The sequence below is a fragment of the Culex pipiens genome, chromosome 2, assembly GCF_016801865.2.
Source record: "Culex pipiens pallens isolate TS chromosome 2, TS_CPP_V2, whole genome shotgun sequence".
Taxonomy (NCBI): domain Eukaryota; kingdom Metazoa; phylum Arthropoda; class Insecta; order Diptera; family Culicidae; genus Culex; species Culex pipiens.
Genome location: NC_068938.1, coordinates 203,392,450 through 203,411,346, shown reverse-complemented (window position 1 = coordinate 203,411,346; position 18,897 = coordinate 203,392,450). Strand labels below are relative to the sequence as shown.

Sequence of the window (18,897 nt, the reverse complement as noted above, 5' to 3'; positions counted from 1 at the left end):
TACAGAACTGCTCAATTGTTTTTTACCGATTTGAATATAAAAAAAAAAACTTTGATTGAGGAAAAAATCATTTGTTTTTAATTTATTGCAAGTCTTCATTCAATAGTACAATAATTAATTGACTCTTAAATATTGGCTAGGTGAGTTTTGTGAGTGTGTGTGAGTTCTGTTTGATATAATTAGACCCTTAAATTATTGTTTTAATTTTTTTTTTTTTTTCAGAGATAAAAAACGCTTTTCAAACGTTTTTTCACACGTTTTGGATTGCGTTTTTGGCCATCATAATATCTTTTAAAAATAAAATTACAAAATAATTTAGGAAAAACGATTGAAAAAGTCTTTTTTTATTTCTCGCCGAAAAATAACAATTTAAACATTAAAAGAAAAATGATTCGGCGATTTTTATTACATTAATCAGGGAAACATTTTGAACATTTTTTGTTCTTCGAAAAATTTTGCTACTATTGTTAAATGTTCTTCTTCATTCATTTTTAGTATTTTAATATGCATTTATCTAGTTGAGTTTTTTTTTATATTTTTATTGATAGTTTATGGCATATTCTAGAAATTTATGTATGCTGTTTTTCATTGCTTTCCAGTCACTTTTTCGTTTTTTATGTTTTTTTTTTTTTTTGCTAGCAACTTAATCATTAGCTAAAACGTATTAAGCAATTACACATTTTATATGAAGTTTTTGTAATCCCCTTCCAAAGTTGGCCCAAAAATCAGTAGGCAACAACAAATTTTTTTTCAAAGAAACTTCAAAATATCAATGGAAATTTAAGTGATTTAAAATGTATTTCCCTGTATAAAATGTATTCCCTTGTATATTTTGCAAAATTTCGCTGTTTAGTATCGCATAAAGTTTTTTTTGTTATTTTTCTGTTTTCGTCAAATCTTACTTTTTTTTAATACAAATGATTGCAAAACAACGGAACTAGTGTAAAATGAATTTTAAAAACGTTTTGCATTCAAAAGTTGAGACTATGCCTTGTTATTTCAAGTTTAATATTTTTTTTCATTTTTTTGCAACCTCCCGGCCTCCTCATCACGACCCCAGCCAGAGCCGAGGGAAAAAAACTTTGAAAAGTATTTGCATCGGCCATACACATAATCTGGTTAAAAGCAAAACTGCAAATTTATTTTGACAAGCATGGCTTGTGTTATGCTTTAGGAACACGATTTTCATTAGGTTATACTTTGCTTTCCTTTTTGAAAATTCAAAATGTAATGTAAAAATATTTTTGACGAATTTTAAGATCGATTTTTTTTATAAATAATAGTTGAATCTTTTTCAAAGTTAAAAAATAACATGCAATAATGCTTAATGTGCTTTAAATTGTAACCAAATTTTAATTTTTGAAATTTTTGAGTTAAAGACATACTTATCTATATATAATATTCCTTAAACAAAATAGATCAAAGAAAAACAAGTAGGGGAACAGTATTTAATTCGATCGAGAAATATTTTTTCATAATATTTTCAAAATAGTTGGAATCAGCAGACTTGATGGAAGTAGAACCAAATCTTGCCAAAGAAACGAGAAATTTCCCAATTTAATTTAAAAATAAATCCAAAAAACTAATTAATACCATCCAACGATGTATGACAAGTTGTTAAAAACGAAGCAAATTATTAAATTAAGAAAATGACCGATAGTGAAATTTTTTGAAGAAATCGTTTTCGATAAATTAATTATTCTGGGGACTTCGTTGTTATATAAGGGTAATTCTCTACCAACTCACACGAAATCGGGAAAAGTTGCCCCGACCCCTCTTCGATTTGCGTGAAACTTTGTCCTAAGGGGTAACTTTTGTCCCTGATCACGAAACCGAGGTCCGTTTTTTGATATCTCGTGACGGAGGGGCGGTACGACCCCTTCCATTTTTGAACATGCGAAAAATGAGGTGTTTTTCAATAATTTGCAGCCTGAAACGGTGATGAGATAGAAATTTGGTGTCAAAGGGACTTTTATGTAAAATTAGACGCCCGATTTGATGGCGTACTCAGAATTCCGAAAAAACGTATTTTTCATCGAAAAAAACACTAAAAAAGTTTTAAAAATTCTCCCATTTTCCGTTACTCGACTGTAAAAAATTTTGGAACATGTCATTTTATGGGAAATTTAATGTACTTTTCGAATCTACATTGTCCCAGAAGGGTCATTTTTTCATTTAGAACAAAATTTTTCATTTTAAAATTTCGTGTTTTTTCTAACTTTGCAGGGTTATTTTTTAGAGTGTAACAATGTTTTACAAAGTTGTAGAGCAGACAATTACAAAAATTTTGATATATAGACATAAGGGGTTTGCTAATAAACATCACGAGTTATCGCGATTTTACGAAAAAAAGTTTTGAAAAAGTTACTTTTTGCGTTTCTCTTTGTTTCGTCGTCCGTGTCTGTCGCGGGTGACCATGAATGGCCATGATCGATGACGACCAACTTTTTCAAAACTTTTTTTTCGTAAAATCGCAATAACTCGTGATGTTTATTAGCAAACCCCTTATGTTTATATATCAAAATTTTTGTAATTGTCTGCTCTACAACTTTGTAGAACATTGTTACACTCTAAAAAATAACCCTGCAAAGTTAGAAAAAACACGAAATTTTAAAATGAAAAATTTTGTTCTAGATGAAAAAATTACCCTTCTGGGACAATGTAGATTCGAAAAGTACATTAAATTTCCCATAAAATGACATGTTCCAAAATTTTTTACAGTCGAGTAACGGAAAATGGGAGAATTTTTAAAACTTTTTTAGTGTTTTTTTCGATGAAAAATACGTTTTTTCGGAATTCTGAGTACGCCATCAAATCGGGCGTCTAATTTTACATAAAAGTCCCTTTGACACCAAATTTCTATCTCATCACCGTTTCAGGCTGCAAATTATTGAAAAACACCTCTTTTTTCACATGTTCAAAAATGGAAGGGGTCGTACCGCCCCTCCGTCACGAGATATCAAAAAACGGACCTCGGATTCGTGATCAGGGACAAAAGTTACCCCTTAGGACAAAGTTTCACGCAAATCGAAGAGGGGTCGGGGCAACTGCTGTGTGAGTTGGCGGAGAATTACCCATAAGATAACACAGGATTTAGGTTCATTCAAATTTTTTAAGTTTTATTTTTTCTTCAAATCGGTAAATGTGACAAAAATTAATGGTAATAGAAAAAAAAACTAACTTAATCCACCTATGTGGTTGGTGCCTTCCTCACTTTTTTTTCCAAAAATGGGTTTGGACACAAATTTCGTCTAATTTCGTTAAGTTTCGGAATACAAAAAACACACATATTACTCAAGGGCTCATAAGTGGCATCTTAGGTGGTCATAGCTTGAGGCAGGGTTACCTGATCTTCAATATTTTAGACTCGTTGGTGAGGTCTTTCGATTACCTAACCAACGCTGGGTCGGATGATGGATCCGGACATTGTTTACATACATTTAAGTGAGATACGGCTACAAAAAAGTACATAAATATCACTAAAGTGGTCAGAACTCGAGACAGGGTTGCCAGATCTTCAATGTTTTAGACTCGTTGAGAAGGTCTTTCGATTACCTAACCAACGATGGGTCGGATGATGGATCCGGACGTTGTTTACATACATTTAAGTGAGATCCGGCTACTAAAAAAGTACATAAATATCACTAAAGTAGTCAGAACTCGAGACAGGGTTGCCAGATCTTCAATGTTTTAGACTCGTTGGAAAGGTCTTTCGATTACCTAACCAACGATGGGTTGGATGATGGATCCGGACATTGTTTACATACATTTAAGTGAGATCCGGCTACAAAAAAGTACATAAATATCACTTAAGTGGTCAGAACTCGAGACAGGGTTGCCAGATCTTCAATGATTTAGACTCGTTGGAAAGGTCTTTTGATTACCTAACCAACGATGGGTTGGATGATGGATCCGGACATTGTTTACATACATTTAAGTGAGATCCGGCTACAAAAAAGTACATAAATATCACTAAAGTGGTCAGAACTCGAGACAGGGTTGCCAGATCTTCAATGTTATAGACTCGTTGGAAAGGTCTTTCGATTACCAAACCAACGCTGGGTCGGATGATGGATCCGGACATTGTTTACATACATTTAAGTGAGATCCGGCTACAAAAAAGTACATAAATATCACTTAAGTGGTCAGAACTCGAGACAGGGTTGCCAGATCTTCAATGTTTTAGACTCGTTGGGAAGGTCTTTTGATTACCTAACCAACGCTGGGTCGGATGATGGATCCGGACATTGTTTACATACATTTAAGTGAGATCCGGCTACAAAAAAGTACATCAATATCACTAAAGTGGTCAGAACTCGAGACAGGGTTGCCAGATCTTCAATGTTTTAGACTCGTTGGAAAGGTCTTTTGATTACCTAACCAACGATGGGTTGAATGATGGATCCGAACATTGTTTACATACATTTAAGTGAGATCCGGCTACAAAAAAGTACATAAATATCACTTAAGTGGTCAGAACTCGAGACAGGGTTGCCAGATCTTCAATGTTTTAGACTCGTTGGGAAGGTCTTTTGATTACCTAACCAACGCTGGGTCGGATGATGGATCCGGACATTGTTTACATACATTTAAGTGAGATCCGGCTACAAAAAAGTACATAAATATCACTAAAGTGGTCAGAACTCGAGACAGTGTTGCCAGATCTTCAATGTTTTAGACTCGTTGGGAAGGTCTTTCGATTACCTAACCAACGCTGGGTTGGATGGTGGATCCGGACATTGTTTACATACATTTAAGTGAGATCCGGCTACAAAAAAGTACATAAATATCACTAAAGTGGTCAGAATTCGAGACAGGGATGCCAGATCTTCAATGTTTTAGACTCGTTGGAAAGGTCTTTCGATTACCTAACCAACGATGGGTTGGATGATGGATCCGGACTTTGTTTACATACATTTAAGTGAGATCCGGCTACAAAAAAGTACATAAATATCACTAAAGTGGTCAGAACTCGAGACAGGGTTGCCAGATCTTCAATGTAATAGACTCGTTGGGAAGGTCTTTTGATTACCTAACCAACGCTGGGTCGGATGATGGATCCGGACGTTGTTTACATACATTTAAGTGAGATCCGGCTACAAAAAAGTACATAAATATCACTAAAGTGGTCAGAACTCGAGACAGGGTTGCCAGATCTTCAATGTTTTAGACTCGTTGGAAAGGTCTTTTGATTACCTAACCAACGATGGGTTGGATGATGGATCCGGACATAGTTTACATACATTTAAGTGAGATCCGGCTACAAAAAAGTACATAAATATCACTTAAGTGGTCAGAACTCGAGACAGGGTTGCCAGATCTTCAATGTTTTAGACTCGTTGGAAAGGTCTTTTGATTACCTAACCAACGACGGGTCGGATGATAGATCCGGACATTGTTTACATACATTTAAGTGAGATTCGTCTTCAAAAAAGTACATAAATATCACTAAAGTGGTCAGAACTCGAGACAGGGTTGCCAGATCTTCAATGTTTTGGACTCGTTGGAAAGGTCTTTCAATTACCTATTCAACGATGTATATAATGATGATGTTTGGTTCAGTTTACTACCATTTATTCAACTTCCAAAAATATGCGAAAACACATTTTTATACATAACTTTTGAACTACTTATCGAAACTTCAAACAATTCAATAGCACCGTATGGGACCCTAAACCAAGTCGAATGCAACTGGTTTGGTCAAAATCGGTTCAGCCAGTGCTGAGAAAACTGCGTGACATTATTGGTCACATACACACACACATACACACACACATACACACAGACATTTGTTCAGTTTTCAATTCTGAGTCGATATGTATACATCAAGGTGGGTTTTCGAGCTTAAAATTAAAAGTTCAATTTTGGAGCAGGATTATAGCCTTACCTCAGTGAGGAAGGCAAAACGGGACCCGCAGTGTGGTGGTAAGCGTGATTGCCTCTCACCCAGTCGGCCTGGGTTCGATCCCAGAAGGTCCTAGTGGCATTTTTCGAGACGAGATTTGTCTGACCACGCCTTCCGTCGGACGGGGAAGTAAATGTTGGTCTCGGTCGAACCTAGAGGTAAGGTCGTTAGCTCAATCCAAGTGTAGGAGTCGTCTCCCTGGGTCCTGTCTCGGTGGAGTCGCTGGTAGGCAGTTGGACTAACAATCCAAAGGTCGTCAGTTCGAATCCTGGGGTGGATGACAGCTAAGGTGTAAAAAGAGGTTTGCAATTGCCTCAACAATCAAGCCTTCGGATACTTAGTTTCGAGTAGGAATCTCGCAATCGAGAACGCGAAGGCAATGCTGTAGAGCAAATAATTTGATTTTTTTTTATAAAAAAAAAATATAATAATTGAATGTGGATTGCACTTTAATTTCCGCTGAAAATTTGAACCTTTTTGAAAGTCAGAATAAACTTCAAAAGGAACCGTTGCTAGTTTTGGCATTTTTGTTACAGAAGCATGTTGAACAATGGTTTCTTGACCAAAATTTGAAGAATTGACTAAATTTTATGACCCTTCTTCAATAATTAACGTATAAAAACGCTTGTGCAGCAATTGTTCAACAAAAAAAATAAAAAGCATTGTTTTACTTGCTACCTGGGAAGCTTGCATTCCAAAAACTGCTATGTAAGCTTCGATGATGTGCAAATATATAACATGCGCCGGATAAAAAATTAGCTTAATGAATTCAATTACTTATTTTCAACAACAAGAATAAAAAGCAAACCATGAGCAATGTCTCTTTTCAAAATCAAGTCCTGTCCAACCATTTTTTCCGTGCCTTTTCCCTGCTTTTCCAACTTCATGTGAGCCGTTTTTCGAGCAGCTAACGCTGGCTCATCATTTTAATGTGGAAAAATCTCTGCACCAACTGCGGAAAGGACCACGTTCCCCGCCCCACCTGGATCCGTCTGGTGGGGATAGCCTGGCCAATTTGGGGCCATGTCGATTCGGCGGCAAAAGTTTCTCCGCTTCGGTAATTCACTGGAGATTTAACCCACCCCCGCGGCTGGAGCGGCTGATGGCTTATTTTTATCATGTGAAAACTGAGGGTCGTCGAATCAGCTTTCTCGCTGAGGCCCCCACACACACACACACACACACACACACACACACACACACACACACACGTGACTTTTGCGACGAAATTCCAGGGAAAGCAGTCTTTTCCAGCTGCGGCGAAATTTGCATGTCAAAGTGGGAGCCACTCACACAGCCACGTGCAGAAAATTAATCACACAGACAAATCCGTTTGCCGAACACGCGGTGACCGCAGATTTGGTGGGACAACATGGGTTTGACGTGGCTTAGCGTGGGCTGGGCTGGTTTTGTGTTTGTTTGTGTTTTCGGGATTAATTTAATGGAAACTTGTTTGATAAGTGTGTTTGTCGAGGTTTGTGGGTAAATAGATTTGGACGCAGTTACAGCTGAGGCTTTTCGATTTCGATTATTTGCTTTCAAATGGTCTGTTATTTGGATTCAATATGAATACAATCCAGCTGGTTTATTATAGATAAAGGACCAGTTAAATAAAATTAGTTCAATATTCAAGCTTTTGAACACTATCTGCAGTTTTCAAACTTTTGTTTTTTATTGAAAATTGATAAAGAATAAAAATCTAGAACTCCTAAATTTATTTCGAGTATTTCAAATGAAATTTTAATTGAAATTCGAATATTTTGAAAAAGTTTTGCCAATTATTTATTAGATAAAGTTTTCATCATGAGACCATTAACCATTCACCATTTGGTCAATTTTGTCAATTTTGTCTTATTTTTTGTCTCAATTTTGTCTCAATTTTGTCTCAATTTTGACTCAATTTTGTCTCAATTATGTCTCAATTGAGTCTCAATTTGATCTCAATATTGTCTCAATTTTGTCTCAATTTTGTCTCAATTTTGTCTCAATTTTGTCTCAATTTTGTCTCAATTTTGTCTCAATTTTGTCTCAATTTTATCTCAATTTTGTCTCAATTTTGTCTCAATTTTGTCTCAATTTTGGTCATTTTGGTCATGTTGGTCATTTTGGTAAATTTCATCAATTTCATCAATTTTGTCAATTTTGTCAATTTTGTCTCAATTTTGTCTCAATTTTGTCTCAATTTTGTCTCAATTTTGTCTCAATTTGGTCTCAATTTTGTCTCAATTTTGTCTCAATTTTGTCTCAATTTTGTCTCAATTTTGTCTCAATTTTGTCTCAATTTTGTCTCAATTTTGTCTCAATTTTGTCTCAATTTTGTCTCAATTTTGTCTCAATTTTGTCTCAATTTTGTCTCAATTTTGTCAATTTTGTCAATTTTGTCAATTTTGTCAATTTTGTCAATTTTGTCAATTTTGTCAATTTTGTCAATTTTGTCATTTTTGTCAATTTTGTCAATTTTGTCAATTTTGTCAATTTTGTCAATTTTGTCAATTTTGTCAATTTTGTCAATTTTGTCAATTTTGTCAATTTTGTCAATTTTGTCAATTTTGTCAATTTTGTCAATTTTGTCAATTTTGTCAATTTTGTCAAGTTTGTCAATTTTGTCAATTTTGTCAATTTTGTCAATTTTGTCAATTTTGTCAATTTTGTCAATTTTGTCAATTTTGTCAATTTTGTCAATTTTGTCTCAATTTTGTCTCAATTTTGTCTCAATTTTGTCTCAATTTTGTCTCAATTTTGTCTCAATTTTGTCTCAATTTTGTCTCAATTTTGTCTCAATTTTGTCTCAATTTTGTCTCAATTTTGTCTCAATTTTGTCTCAATTTTGTCTCAATTTTGTCTCAATTTTGTCTCAATTTTGTCTCAATTTTGTCTCAATTTTGTCTCAATTTTGTCTCAATTTTGTCTCAATTTTGTCTCAATTTTGTCTCAATTTTGTCTCAATTTTGTCTCAATTTTGTCAATTTTGTCAATTTTGTCAATTTTGTCAATTTTGTCAATTTTGTCAATTTTGTCAATTTTGTCAATTTTGTCAATTTTGTCAATTTTGTCAATTTTGTCAATTTTGTCAATTTTGTCAATTTTGTCAATTTTGTCAATTTTGTCAATTTTGTCAATTTTGTCATAACTTATTTGGAGCATTTGGCACGGTATGTCCACACATCATTCTTCTCTATAGATTCTGTGAAATGTGCTCTGTTCACAACATTTGTGTGCAACCAAATTTAAGAATAAGATTTTTGTCAGATTTTCAGTGCATTTATTTCTTTATAGAAATGGTCTTGATTTTGTCTTCAAGAATTCTCAAGATTTTGATTGAAGAATTCATTTTGTAATTCTTTTTTTTTAGGTCAAATCACCATGCCTTTAAGACCACACACCTTCTCTCATCTCACAAACAACCTTCTCTTTTCCCCGGGGGGGACCTTCGGGCACAATTTCTCACGTGAATTGTGAATGAGCTCTCGTGAGTCTCAGCCCAAACGACAATTGCGCCTTAAGGACTTTCCCTTTTTTCAATTCAATTCGGTTTTATTTGTGAATAATCCAAGTTACAATGAGTTCATTTAGGTATATAACAGAGTTTTGGTGTTCCTTTCAGCTGTGTTTTACATCGTAATTCAATCGAAAAATTATTACTTATAACTATGGAATTGACAAGAGTAAGAAAAAGTTTTCAAAAAACTTACAGAAAGTGCAATGGGAAAAGGATAGATAAAGAGAAAGCTTAAAACTAGATCACAGACAAAAATAATCAATTATAGATGTGCTTGATCATCAGCTCCCCGAGGGCCAGAAATTGCTCCGCCTTGTTACGGCAGCTCCGAAACCGCGTCATCATCTCCCCCGCGAGAGCAAAGAACTCCGGCAGGGTAAAGAGATCTTCCCCGGTGACTCCTTGCTGGGCCGCATCGCCGCTACCGGCAGCGACCACGCTGGCAAACGAACGCCCCCATCCAGGAGGGATCGCTGGGTTGTCCGCTGGAACCGTAGGCTGTCCAGCTGCAGGAACGGCTGCGCTCGTACTTCGCTGAGGAGGGTGGGCTTTCTTCTTCCTCTTTTCCTGCTCCTCGAGGTAGGCCTTGCGCGCGACGCATCCGCGGTAATTGCCGGTATGGTTGCCGTCACAGTTCGCGCACTTTACACGCGGCTTGGTTTGTTCTGCCTTGTCCCCCAAGTCCGCCTTTCGTGGTAGTGCGCACGCCTCCGAGAGGTGTGACTCACCGCACTTCACGCAGCGGGGCCGGAGGTTGCAGTTCCGCGAGCCGTGGCCGAATTTCTGGCAACGGTGGCATTGCGCTACGTCCGTCGGGTTTTTGGAGTAAAACCGCCAGTTTACCCAAAAACCGTCCAACGTCTTAGTCCGCCGCAGGTCTTGGATCTTGACGGTGCCGCGGTCGAAGTACAACAGGTACAGAGTGTGCACACCCGTGACCGTTGTCTTGCGCGAGAGCACTTTAATCTCCCGCGGTTTTATTCCGGCGTTCGAGAGGTGTCGCTTCAGGTCGGCGATCGGACGGTCTTGGTAACCCTGCAAGACGACCTTAACAGGGGGCTTCTCTGGGTCGTATGTGTAGAAGTTGAAGTTGCTACGCTTCAGTTCTTCAAGCACCAGGTCGAAATCTTTTTTGCTCAGTGTAATCACTTGCACTGCCGACTTACCGATTTTCAGACAATATCCGAGGCCTTCCAGCAACTCGTCAACATCGTCCGCCAACGTGTCCAAAACAAAAATTGGAGGTGGTCTACGTTCCGCTGGAGAGTTGTTCTTTTTTGACGTCGGCACTTTTTTCCGTGCACGACCATCATCGTCGTCGTCGTCGTCGGTAGTGCTGCTACCGTCGGTGTTGTTGTTGTTGTTTTCTTCATCGTCGCTCAGCATCTGGAACTCGTTCCTGATGGGGATGTTGGCGGATGTTGATGTGCCACTGGTCGTGGCACCGGAGGTACCGGAACGGGTTCGCACTGGTGATCTCGGAACATATCCGGGATGTAGTAACTTTTTGTCGATGCCTTTTGCGCTCACTCTCCCCTGCGCGATGGCGGTCGACACGGCGTTGGTTTGTTTACCTTTTTGCACACGGCCGGTAGACGAACTTCGCGGGTTTTTCGAGGCCGCACTCGAACTGCCACGGCCACGGCCGGCCCTTGGCATGCTGCTGGAGCAAACTCGCGGCTAATCACGGTAAATTACGGCGAAAAATTTCGAAAAAACGATGGAGCACTGAGCACTTGACTGCTGCTTGCACTCGTGCGTACACGGAGGTGGACTTTCCCTTTTGCTGCAAATAGAACGGAAGGAAAACACGACGCGATTGCTCGCGACTTTTGTGTGACATGGATATTTGGCTGCCAACCGAGGGGAACACACATGATCTTAAGGGTGATGGGGACGGATGGGGTAAAGTGGGTAGTTTTTGGCAGTTATTTATTTTGATTTTGAAGTTTTGATTATTGATTAACCGAAAGCTAATAAATTAAGAAGACAAAAATCCGACAATGTGCTGATTTCACCCCAATTGTCCCCCCTTTCTCGCAAAGGGTTGGAATCTCTGCCCTGGAGCCTAGTTCTACGTCAAAAGTCAAAGGTGAATCTCTTCACCACGGAGGCTCCCCCCCCCCCCACCCCACCAAAGTAAGGGGAGGGTGGGCTGCGGTGGTCCCTGAAGCTTGAAGATATGTGTCATACACGTGACACCCACGACAAAAGATAAATGGCTGCGTTTGCTTTGCCCACCCCTCCGAGAACTATCGGGTATAATGAGCTTTGGTAACCACAACCAAACCTCCTCTCCCAGGGTTGAGGCTAATGCCCAACTTTATGTGTCATGTGTGTGTGTGTGTCTGAGAGTTGAGTTCTGGGGAAATGTCACTTGAAAGGGGAGAGGCGGGGGGTCATATGATGGATTTATGGCGTTTGAGATTCTGACTGAAATGCGGAAAGGGGATTTAAAGTGGGTCGTTTCAAGGGAAAAGGGGTGATTTTGGGGAGGGAAAATGTATAATTAGATAGAATCTAAAGAGCGGCCTTGAATGGATGTCTCGTTTGATGATGGGAGTACCTTTGACAGGTATAATTAGCTTTACACGTGATTTAGAGCGACTTAAAGGGTTTTTGTTATGCTATACAGAACATGGAAATTTGCTAATTAGAGCGATTAGTTTTCATTGGTTTGAAATATTCAGCAAAGTATTTCAACTGAACATTTCAAATAGAACTAATCACAAATAAAAACACATTATCATAAAATTCTTGCCCATGAAATCGAATTACCCTCACCGTTAGAGCTGAAACCTGTTCTTCTTGTAAATATTCCTTGCAAAAACACTAAAGAACGCACCCTCCTTCGGCGGCCAACCAGACGCCTCCACAATTATCATATTTCAGCGGTTTTTCGTTCCACCCCCTGAACTGTTTTAGGGTACCAAAAATTCACCAGAAGACCCACAACTCCCCTCCCCACGAAAAATAAAACGCAAAATTGTAGCCCCGAAAACCCATCGAAAGCTAATTTCTCGCCCCACTTGTTGTGTACCACCGGCGAACTCTGTATACTTTATTGAAATTGCGCCTTATTTTTACATTCATTTATGTGTTTTTCCCTCTCCGTTTGTTTATTACAGGTAACCGGCGTCGTAGGTCGGGCCGAAACGCTGTCCTCGGTGTTCTTCCTGGCGGCGTTCATCTTCTACACCAAAGCGACCAGGCGGAAACGGGCCACCGGTAAGTTTGACAGGCATTATAGATCTAGATTAATGCAAAAATAGCAAGTTCGCGCTGAAAAAAACTATTGCTGAAAAGAAATTTAACTAAATAGCGGCAACTTTGCAAAATAATATTACAAATAAAAATGCAACTCAAACATTTTGCATTATATTTACCAATAACCTGAAAGAGTGTTCGGAAAAATTCTTTTTTTTTGCAGAAATATCATTTAATTATTATAAATCATTTATGAAACTTGAGAAATAAATATGATGCAAACATGGAATTTTCATTCTCATTTTTGAATATTTTTTAGCTTATAAAAATGCCTATATTTGAGTTAAAGTACAAGTTGATCAAAATGCATTTGGCAGTGTTGCCAATTTACAGAAAAATATATAATTTTGAATGGCGTGGAAATAAGTCGAAAGCAATCTTAAATCAAATTTGCAATCGTTGAGTACTTCCTATCAATTTCAATCCACTGAATAACACACAATAAAAATGAAGTTTTCTTTACATTTTAGCCTCATTAAAAAAACGAAAACTCAGCAAATATGCATCCGACTTTCAGTCAAAAAATGAAATTATTGTAAAAAAAATTCAAATTAACTCTAACATTTGGTGTGGTTGAAAATAAGTGTTTTTGGACCTTTTCAAATGATGATGTTGAATTTCGAAAATATTTTTAATCGATAAAAAAATCTTTGAAGCTAATTTTCAAAGCAATTTTGCTTATGAGTTTGGGCATGATCTCTACAGATAAAAAGTGACTTTCTCAACAAATAAATAATTTAAAATGTAACTTTTAGTCATCTAAAATTATCCAAAATTTAAAATTTAAAAAAAGGTTCATTTAGCAAATGAATGACTCGGTGGAGTTGCTGGTAGGCAGTTGGACTACCAATCCAAAGGTCGTCTGTTCGAATCCTGAAGTGGATGGAAGCTTAGTTGTAAAAAGAGGTTTGAAATTGCCTCAACAATAGCCTGTCCCATTTTGAGGTCATGTCGAGGAATTTCAGGTGCTCACTTCTTAAATGATAGATTATGATGTTAGGAACAATGTTTTCTTAGACAAGAAAAAATAATAAAATACTTTCTCGCACCCCCTAGTCGATTTACTGAAAAATGTCACTTTTTTGAACAAATTTTCTAAAATCGCTTGGAATCAATACAAAAACTGATTCGATCTGGTGAGTATTATCTTCAAACGATAGGTTTTTGTCCATAGATTAAGATGCACTATCAATATTGGACCAAAATCTAAGTTTTTGGACTCTCCCAGGCGGATTTATGTCGAAAAAATCGCATTTTTTTGAAACTTTTTTCAGAAATGCTCATTTAATTTAGGGTAGTCTATTTTTCCCAGTAAAACCAATACATGCAGCTTGTAGGAAATTTCATGGCGAACATTTTTCCCTCTGAGAAAATGCAATTTCGACACTCCAGAGCCGAGATATTTGAGTTTTAGTGAGGAAAAAAGTGCCAATTTTCAAAATTTCTCAGAATTCAGAAGCAAGGCCTATTAATTACCCGATGTTGCTAGCATGTATCGCAAAGGTATGCTTTCTTATAGTAATTTTGGCCGCTGAATCCGAATCTGAAATCAAATTTCGTGTAAACAGTGATGTTTTGTAGCTACACCCTTTTGGAATGTTATTTGCGTAATTAAATCGCTGCCATTCAAATTGCTTGCAAGTTCGGTCATACTTTTCTCGGTTTTCGTTCCACTTTGATTGATTTTTTACTTACAGATCTGTTAAATGTTTTTTACGTTTTGATTATCTTAAGCAATTCGAAAAATCGCATATTGTTATTTGGTGGTGGCTTAGGGACTATCCATAAACCACGTGGACCCCCTCCTCCCCAATTTCCATACAAAACAAATCTTTTTGATATGGAGAGTGGAAAATCGCTGAATCAAAGTGGTATTTACGAAAACCGAAAAAAGTATGACCGAACTTGCAAGCAATTTGAATGGCAGCGATTTAATCACGCAAATAACATTCCAAAAGGGTGTAGCTACAAAACATCACTGTTTACACGAAATTTGATTTCAGATTCGGATTCAGCGGCCAAAATTACTATAAGAAAGCATACCCTGACCTTTGCGACACATGCTTGCAACATCGGGTAATTAGTAGGCCTTGCTTCTGAATTCTGAGAAATTTTGAAAATTGGCACTTTTTTCCTCACTAAAACTTAAATATCTCGGCTCTGGAGTGTCGAAATTGCATTTTCTCAGAGGGAAAAATGTTCGCCATGAAATTTCCTACAAGCTGCATGTATTGGTTTTACTGGGAAAAATAGACTACCCTAAATTAAATGAGCATTTCTGAAAAAAGTTTCAAAAAAATGCGATTTTTTCGACATAAATCCGCCTGGGAGAGTCCAAAAACTTAGATTTTGGTCCAATATTGATAGTGCATCTTAATCTATGGACAAAAACCTATCGTTTGAAGATAATACTCACCAGATCGAATCAGTTTTTGTATTGATTCCAAGCGATTTTAGAAAATTTGTTCAAAAAAGTGACATTTTTCAGTAAATCGACTAGGGGGTGCGAGAAAGTATTTTATTATTTTTTCTTGTCTAAGAAAACATTGTTCCTAACATCATAATCTATCATTTAAGAAGTGAGCACCTGAAATTCCTCGACATGACCTCAAAATGGGACAGGCTACTCAACAATCAATGCCTTCGGACACTTAGTTTCGAGTAGGAATCTCGCAATCGAGAACGCCAAGGCAATGCTGTAGAACGAATAATTCGAATTTTGATTTCTTGAGCAATTTAACGTTTCATGTGAAAAGTCGATAAGATGGGTATTTTTATAAAAACTAACTTAATCCACCTATGTGGTTGGAGCCTTCCTCACTTATTACCAACAATGGCTGATATGAAATTTCATCTCTTTCAGATACAAAAATTTCATCTCTTTTTTAGATCCGGAGTAAAAAAGTACATCAATATCACTTAAGTGGCCATATCTCGAGACAGGGTTGCCAGATCTTCAATGTTTTGGACTCGTTGGAAAGGTCTTTTGATAACCTAACCAACAATAGGTCGGATGGTGGAGCCGGACATAGTTTACATACATTTAAGTGAGATCCGGCTTCAAAAAAGTACATCAATATCACTTAAGTGGCCATATCTCGAGACAGGGTTGCCAGATCTTCAATGTTTTGAACTCGTTGGAAAGGTCTTTTGATAACATAACCAATGGTGGGTCGGATGGTGGACCCGGACATAGTTTACATACAGTTTAGTGAGATCCGGCTTCCAAAAAGTACATCAATATCACTTAAGTGGCCATATCTCGAGACAGGGTTGCCAGATCTTCAATGTTTTGGACTCGTTGGAAAGGTCTTTTGATAACCTAACCAACGATGGGTCGGATGATGGACCCGGACATAGTTTACATACAGTTAAGTGAGATCCAAATATATGTGAAAACACATTTTTATACATAACTTTTGAACTACTTATCGAAACTTCAATCTGTATAAAACTCGATCTATGGGACCCCAAACCAAGTCGAATGCAACAAGTTCGGGTCAAATCGGTTCAGCCAGTGCCGAGAAACATGAGCTAGTTTGTTGGTCACATACATACATACACACACACATACACACAGACATTTGTTCAGTTTTCGATTCTGAGTCGATATGTATACATGAAAGTGGGTCTACGACGTTTTTATAGGAAGTTCATTTTTAGAGCAGGATTATAGCCTTACCTCAGTGAGGAAGGCAAAAAGAAAATATCATTGTTTTCTGTAACGTTCTAAGCAATACCAAATCTACTTGATGATCTGTTCTAAAGATACAAATTTTTGAACATTTTAATAGCATTTTTGTTGCCAAAATTGCATGGAGTCCTCTATGGACAAACCAATTATGCAAGTTACTTCTTTGGTTATAAAAATAGTACACAATACAACTTTTATTTTCAAAAAAATGCTCATTCACGTTACAGATAAGTTGCAAGTAAACGTTAGTTTAACAAAAATTAGTTTATAATTAAAACAAACTTTGATAATGTGAAAACTTAAACAAAATTTGTGAAATTCGAAATAAATCAAACCTAAACAATTTCAGGCAAAAAGAAAAAAACCACTGTGTAAGTGTGTGAATGTAAATTTGATTCAATTTGACATTTTTTATTATTTTTGAAAATCTATTGATTTTTAAAAACAGAGGAAGCTAAAAAAAGAAAAATTGGTTCGAATTACAAGCAGATTGTTTGTTAACTAAACGAAGTATATTGAACATCGTAGATTAATCATTTTGATTTTTTGTAAAGAGAAGTGCGACATCCCGGAAATTCCTGGGAAAAAAATCCTGGAATTTTTCTAAAACCGGGAATTCCCGAATCCCGGGAATTTTCATAATTTGTCCCGGGAATTTCCGAAATTGAGAAAAATCAAATTTGGTCTGGAAATTCAGATTTGGCTGTAGAAATAAATGAATAGTTGAATACATAGTAATCAATCCGAATTTTATAGCATTTTAATTTTTATTAGGCATATATCATCTTTTTTTGGCTTATTAGGGAAAATGGTTTAAATTTTAGTTCACAGATCCGCAAAATGCCTGGCGCTTTGAATATTTTCTATTTAATTGTTTGTTTTTTTTAAGACTGGGTATTATAATTATATTTAGGATTTTCTATTTCAAAAAAAAATATAGTTTTAAATTATTTTTCATCAAACACCGGAATCAAAACAATTAGTACACCGATTTTCAAGTATATTGCTCTGAAATCTCTGAAAAGATAATAAGTAAAATATGTTTGATATAAAATAATAACTTTTCTAAAATTTACATTTACTGGTATCATTTTATTTCTAGAGATTTTTTTTAATCTCTGTAACGAAATTTGCTGATAAGATGAGCTAAGTGCTAAATTTCGTTACTTAAAAAACATGTTGAAACTTTTGTGCAACATGTTTAGAACAAACAAGTTGTTTTATGTTGCAATGAGGTACAGTTTGTTTGTATTTCAATTTCAGTTGTTGCGAACAAGTTTTCTATGTTCTAAATCACCCAATTTACACGGAAAATCGCTACCCTCGAATTTCCAGCAAAGCAAAACCAATCAAAGAGTCAATAAAGGACACGTGTCTGTCTGCCTGACCAGTGGCCAATTCGCAGCAAAAGGTTGGTGCGCGCACTCACCCCCTGGGGTTTGATGGGACTTATTTGCATAAATTTGTATGTACTACACCGGAATTGTCCTCGCACGTCACGAAGTATTTTTATTTCCACTGTTTTTTTGTGTGCTCGAGTTGAATGGAAGTCTATATTTGGGCGAACGTTACGGTTGTAACTCGAACCTCCCTTTTGGTTTTCTGTGGTTTTTTATTCGAGGTCAAAATTACCAGTTGCATGTTTTATCAGTGCCTTTGCTGAGGGGTTTTATTTCAGTGGTGTGCCGGGGTCAAAATTAGCAGGTTTCAGTGTTCAGCGCGCGTTGACCACCCATTCGTAATGGTTGTCGAATTAAGCATTCATGGCCGTGGAAGCGTAATGTGCAGAGCTTTCTGTGGGGTTGTTGTTGTGTTTTGTGTGGGCAATTTGCTGTGTCATTTGTTGTGGATGAAACTGCTTATTTTCATGTCCATGAATGGGTTATTTGAGGATTGTTGCATGGTTCATTGAGTAGAGTTTTATGGGTTGGTTCAACTCAACTCAACTCAACTCAACTCAACTCAACTCAACTCAACTCAACTCAACTCAACTCAACTCAACTCAACTCAACTCAACTCAACTCAACTCAACTCAACTCAACTCAACTCAACTCAACTCAACTCAACTCAACTCAACTCAACACAACTCAACTCAACTCAACTCAACTCAACTCAACTCAACTCAACTCAACTCAACTCAACTCAACTCAACTCAACTCAACTCAACTCAACTCAACTCAACTCAACTCAACACAACTCAACTCAACTCAACTCAACTCAACTCAACTCAACTCAACTCAACTCAACTCAACTCAACTCAACTCAACTCAACTCAACTCAACTCAACTCAACTCAACTCAACTCAACTCAACTCAACTCAACTCAACTCAACTCAACGACCCCATTTTCTTAATTTACCCATCAACCGTTGAGCTCTCACTTCCCGTTCAAACTATAAAAGCAGCAGCATACACTCTTCCCCCCCTTCGATCATGAAGTGGAAAATTCAATCACCGTCTTGACTCGCCCTAATTCCTCCCAACCCTCCCACTTGCTTCCGTTCGTTGGCTGTAATTAAAACTAATTAAAGAG

At 37.1% G+C, this 18,897-nt stretch overlaps 2 protein-coding genes across 3 annotated transcripts in view; both read left to right on the top strand.

Annotated features, from left to right (window-relative positions):
• Positions 1-18,897, top strand: part of LOC120421843 (LIRP-like) — a 368,041-nt gene that overhangs the window by 42,232 nt on the left and 306,912 nt on the right. The gene's annotated exons all lie outside the window — the stretch shown is intronic.
• The window catches only part of LOC120421835 (protein O-mannosyl-transferase Tmtc3-like), a 469,119-nt gene that overhangs the window by 185,810 nt on the left and 264,412 nt on the right, over positions 1-18,897 (top strand). For both annotated transcript variants that reach the window (XM_052708777.1, XM_052708776.1), the window contains one exon: positions 12,533-12,632. In XM_052708777.1, the coding sequence (XP_052564737.1) occupies positions 12,533-12,632 (100 nt within the window). The remainder of the gene's footprint in view (positions 1-12,532; positions 12,633-18,897) is intronic.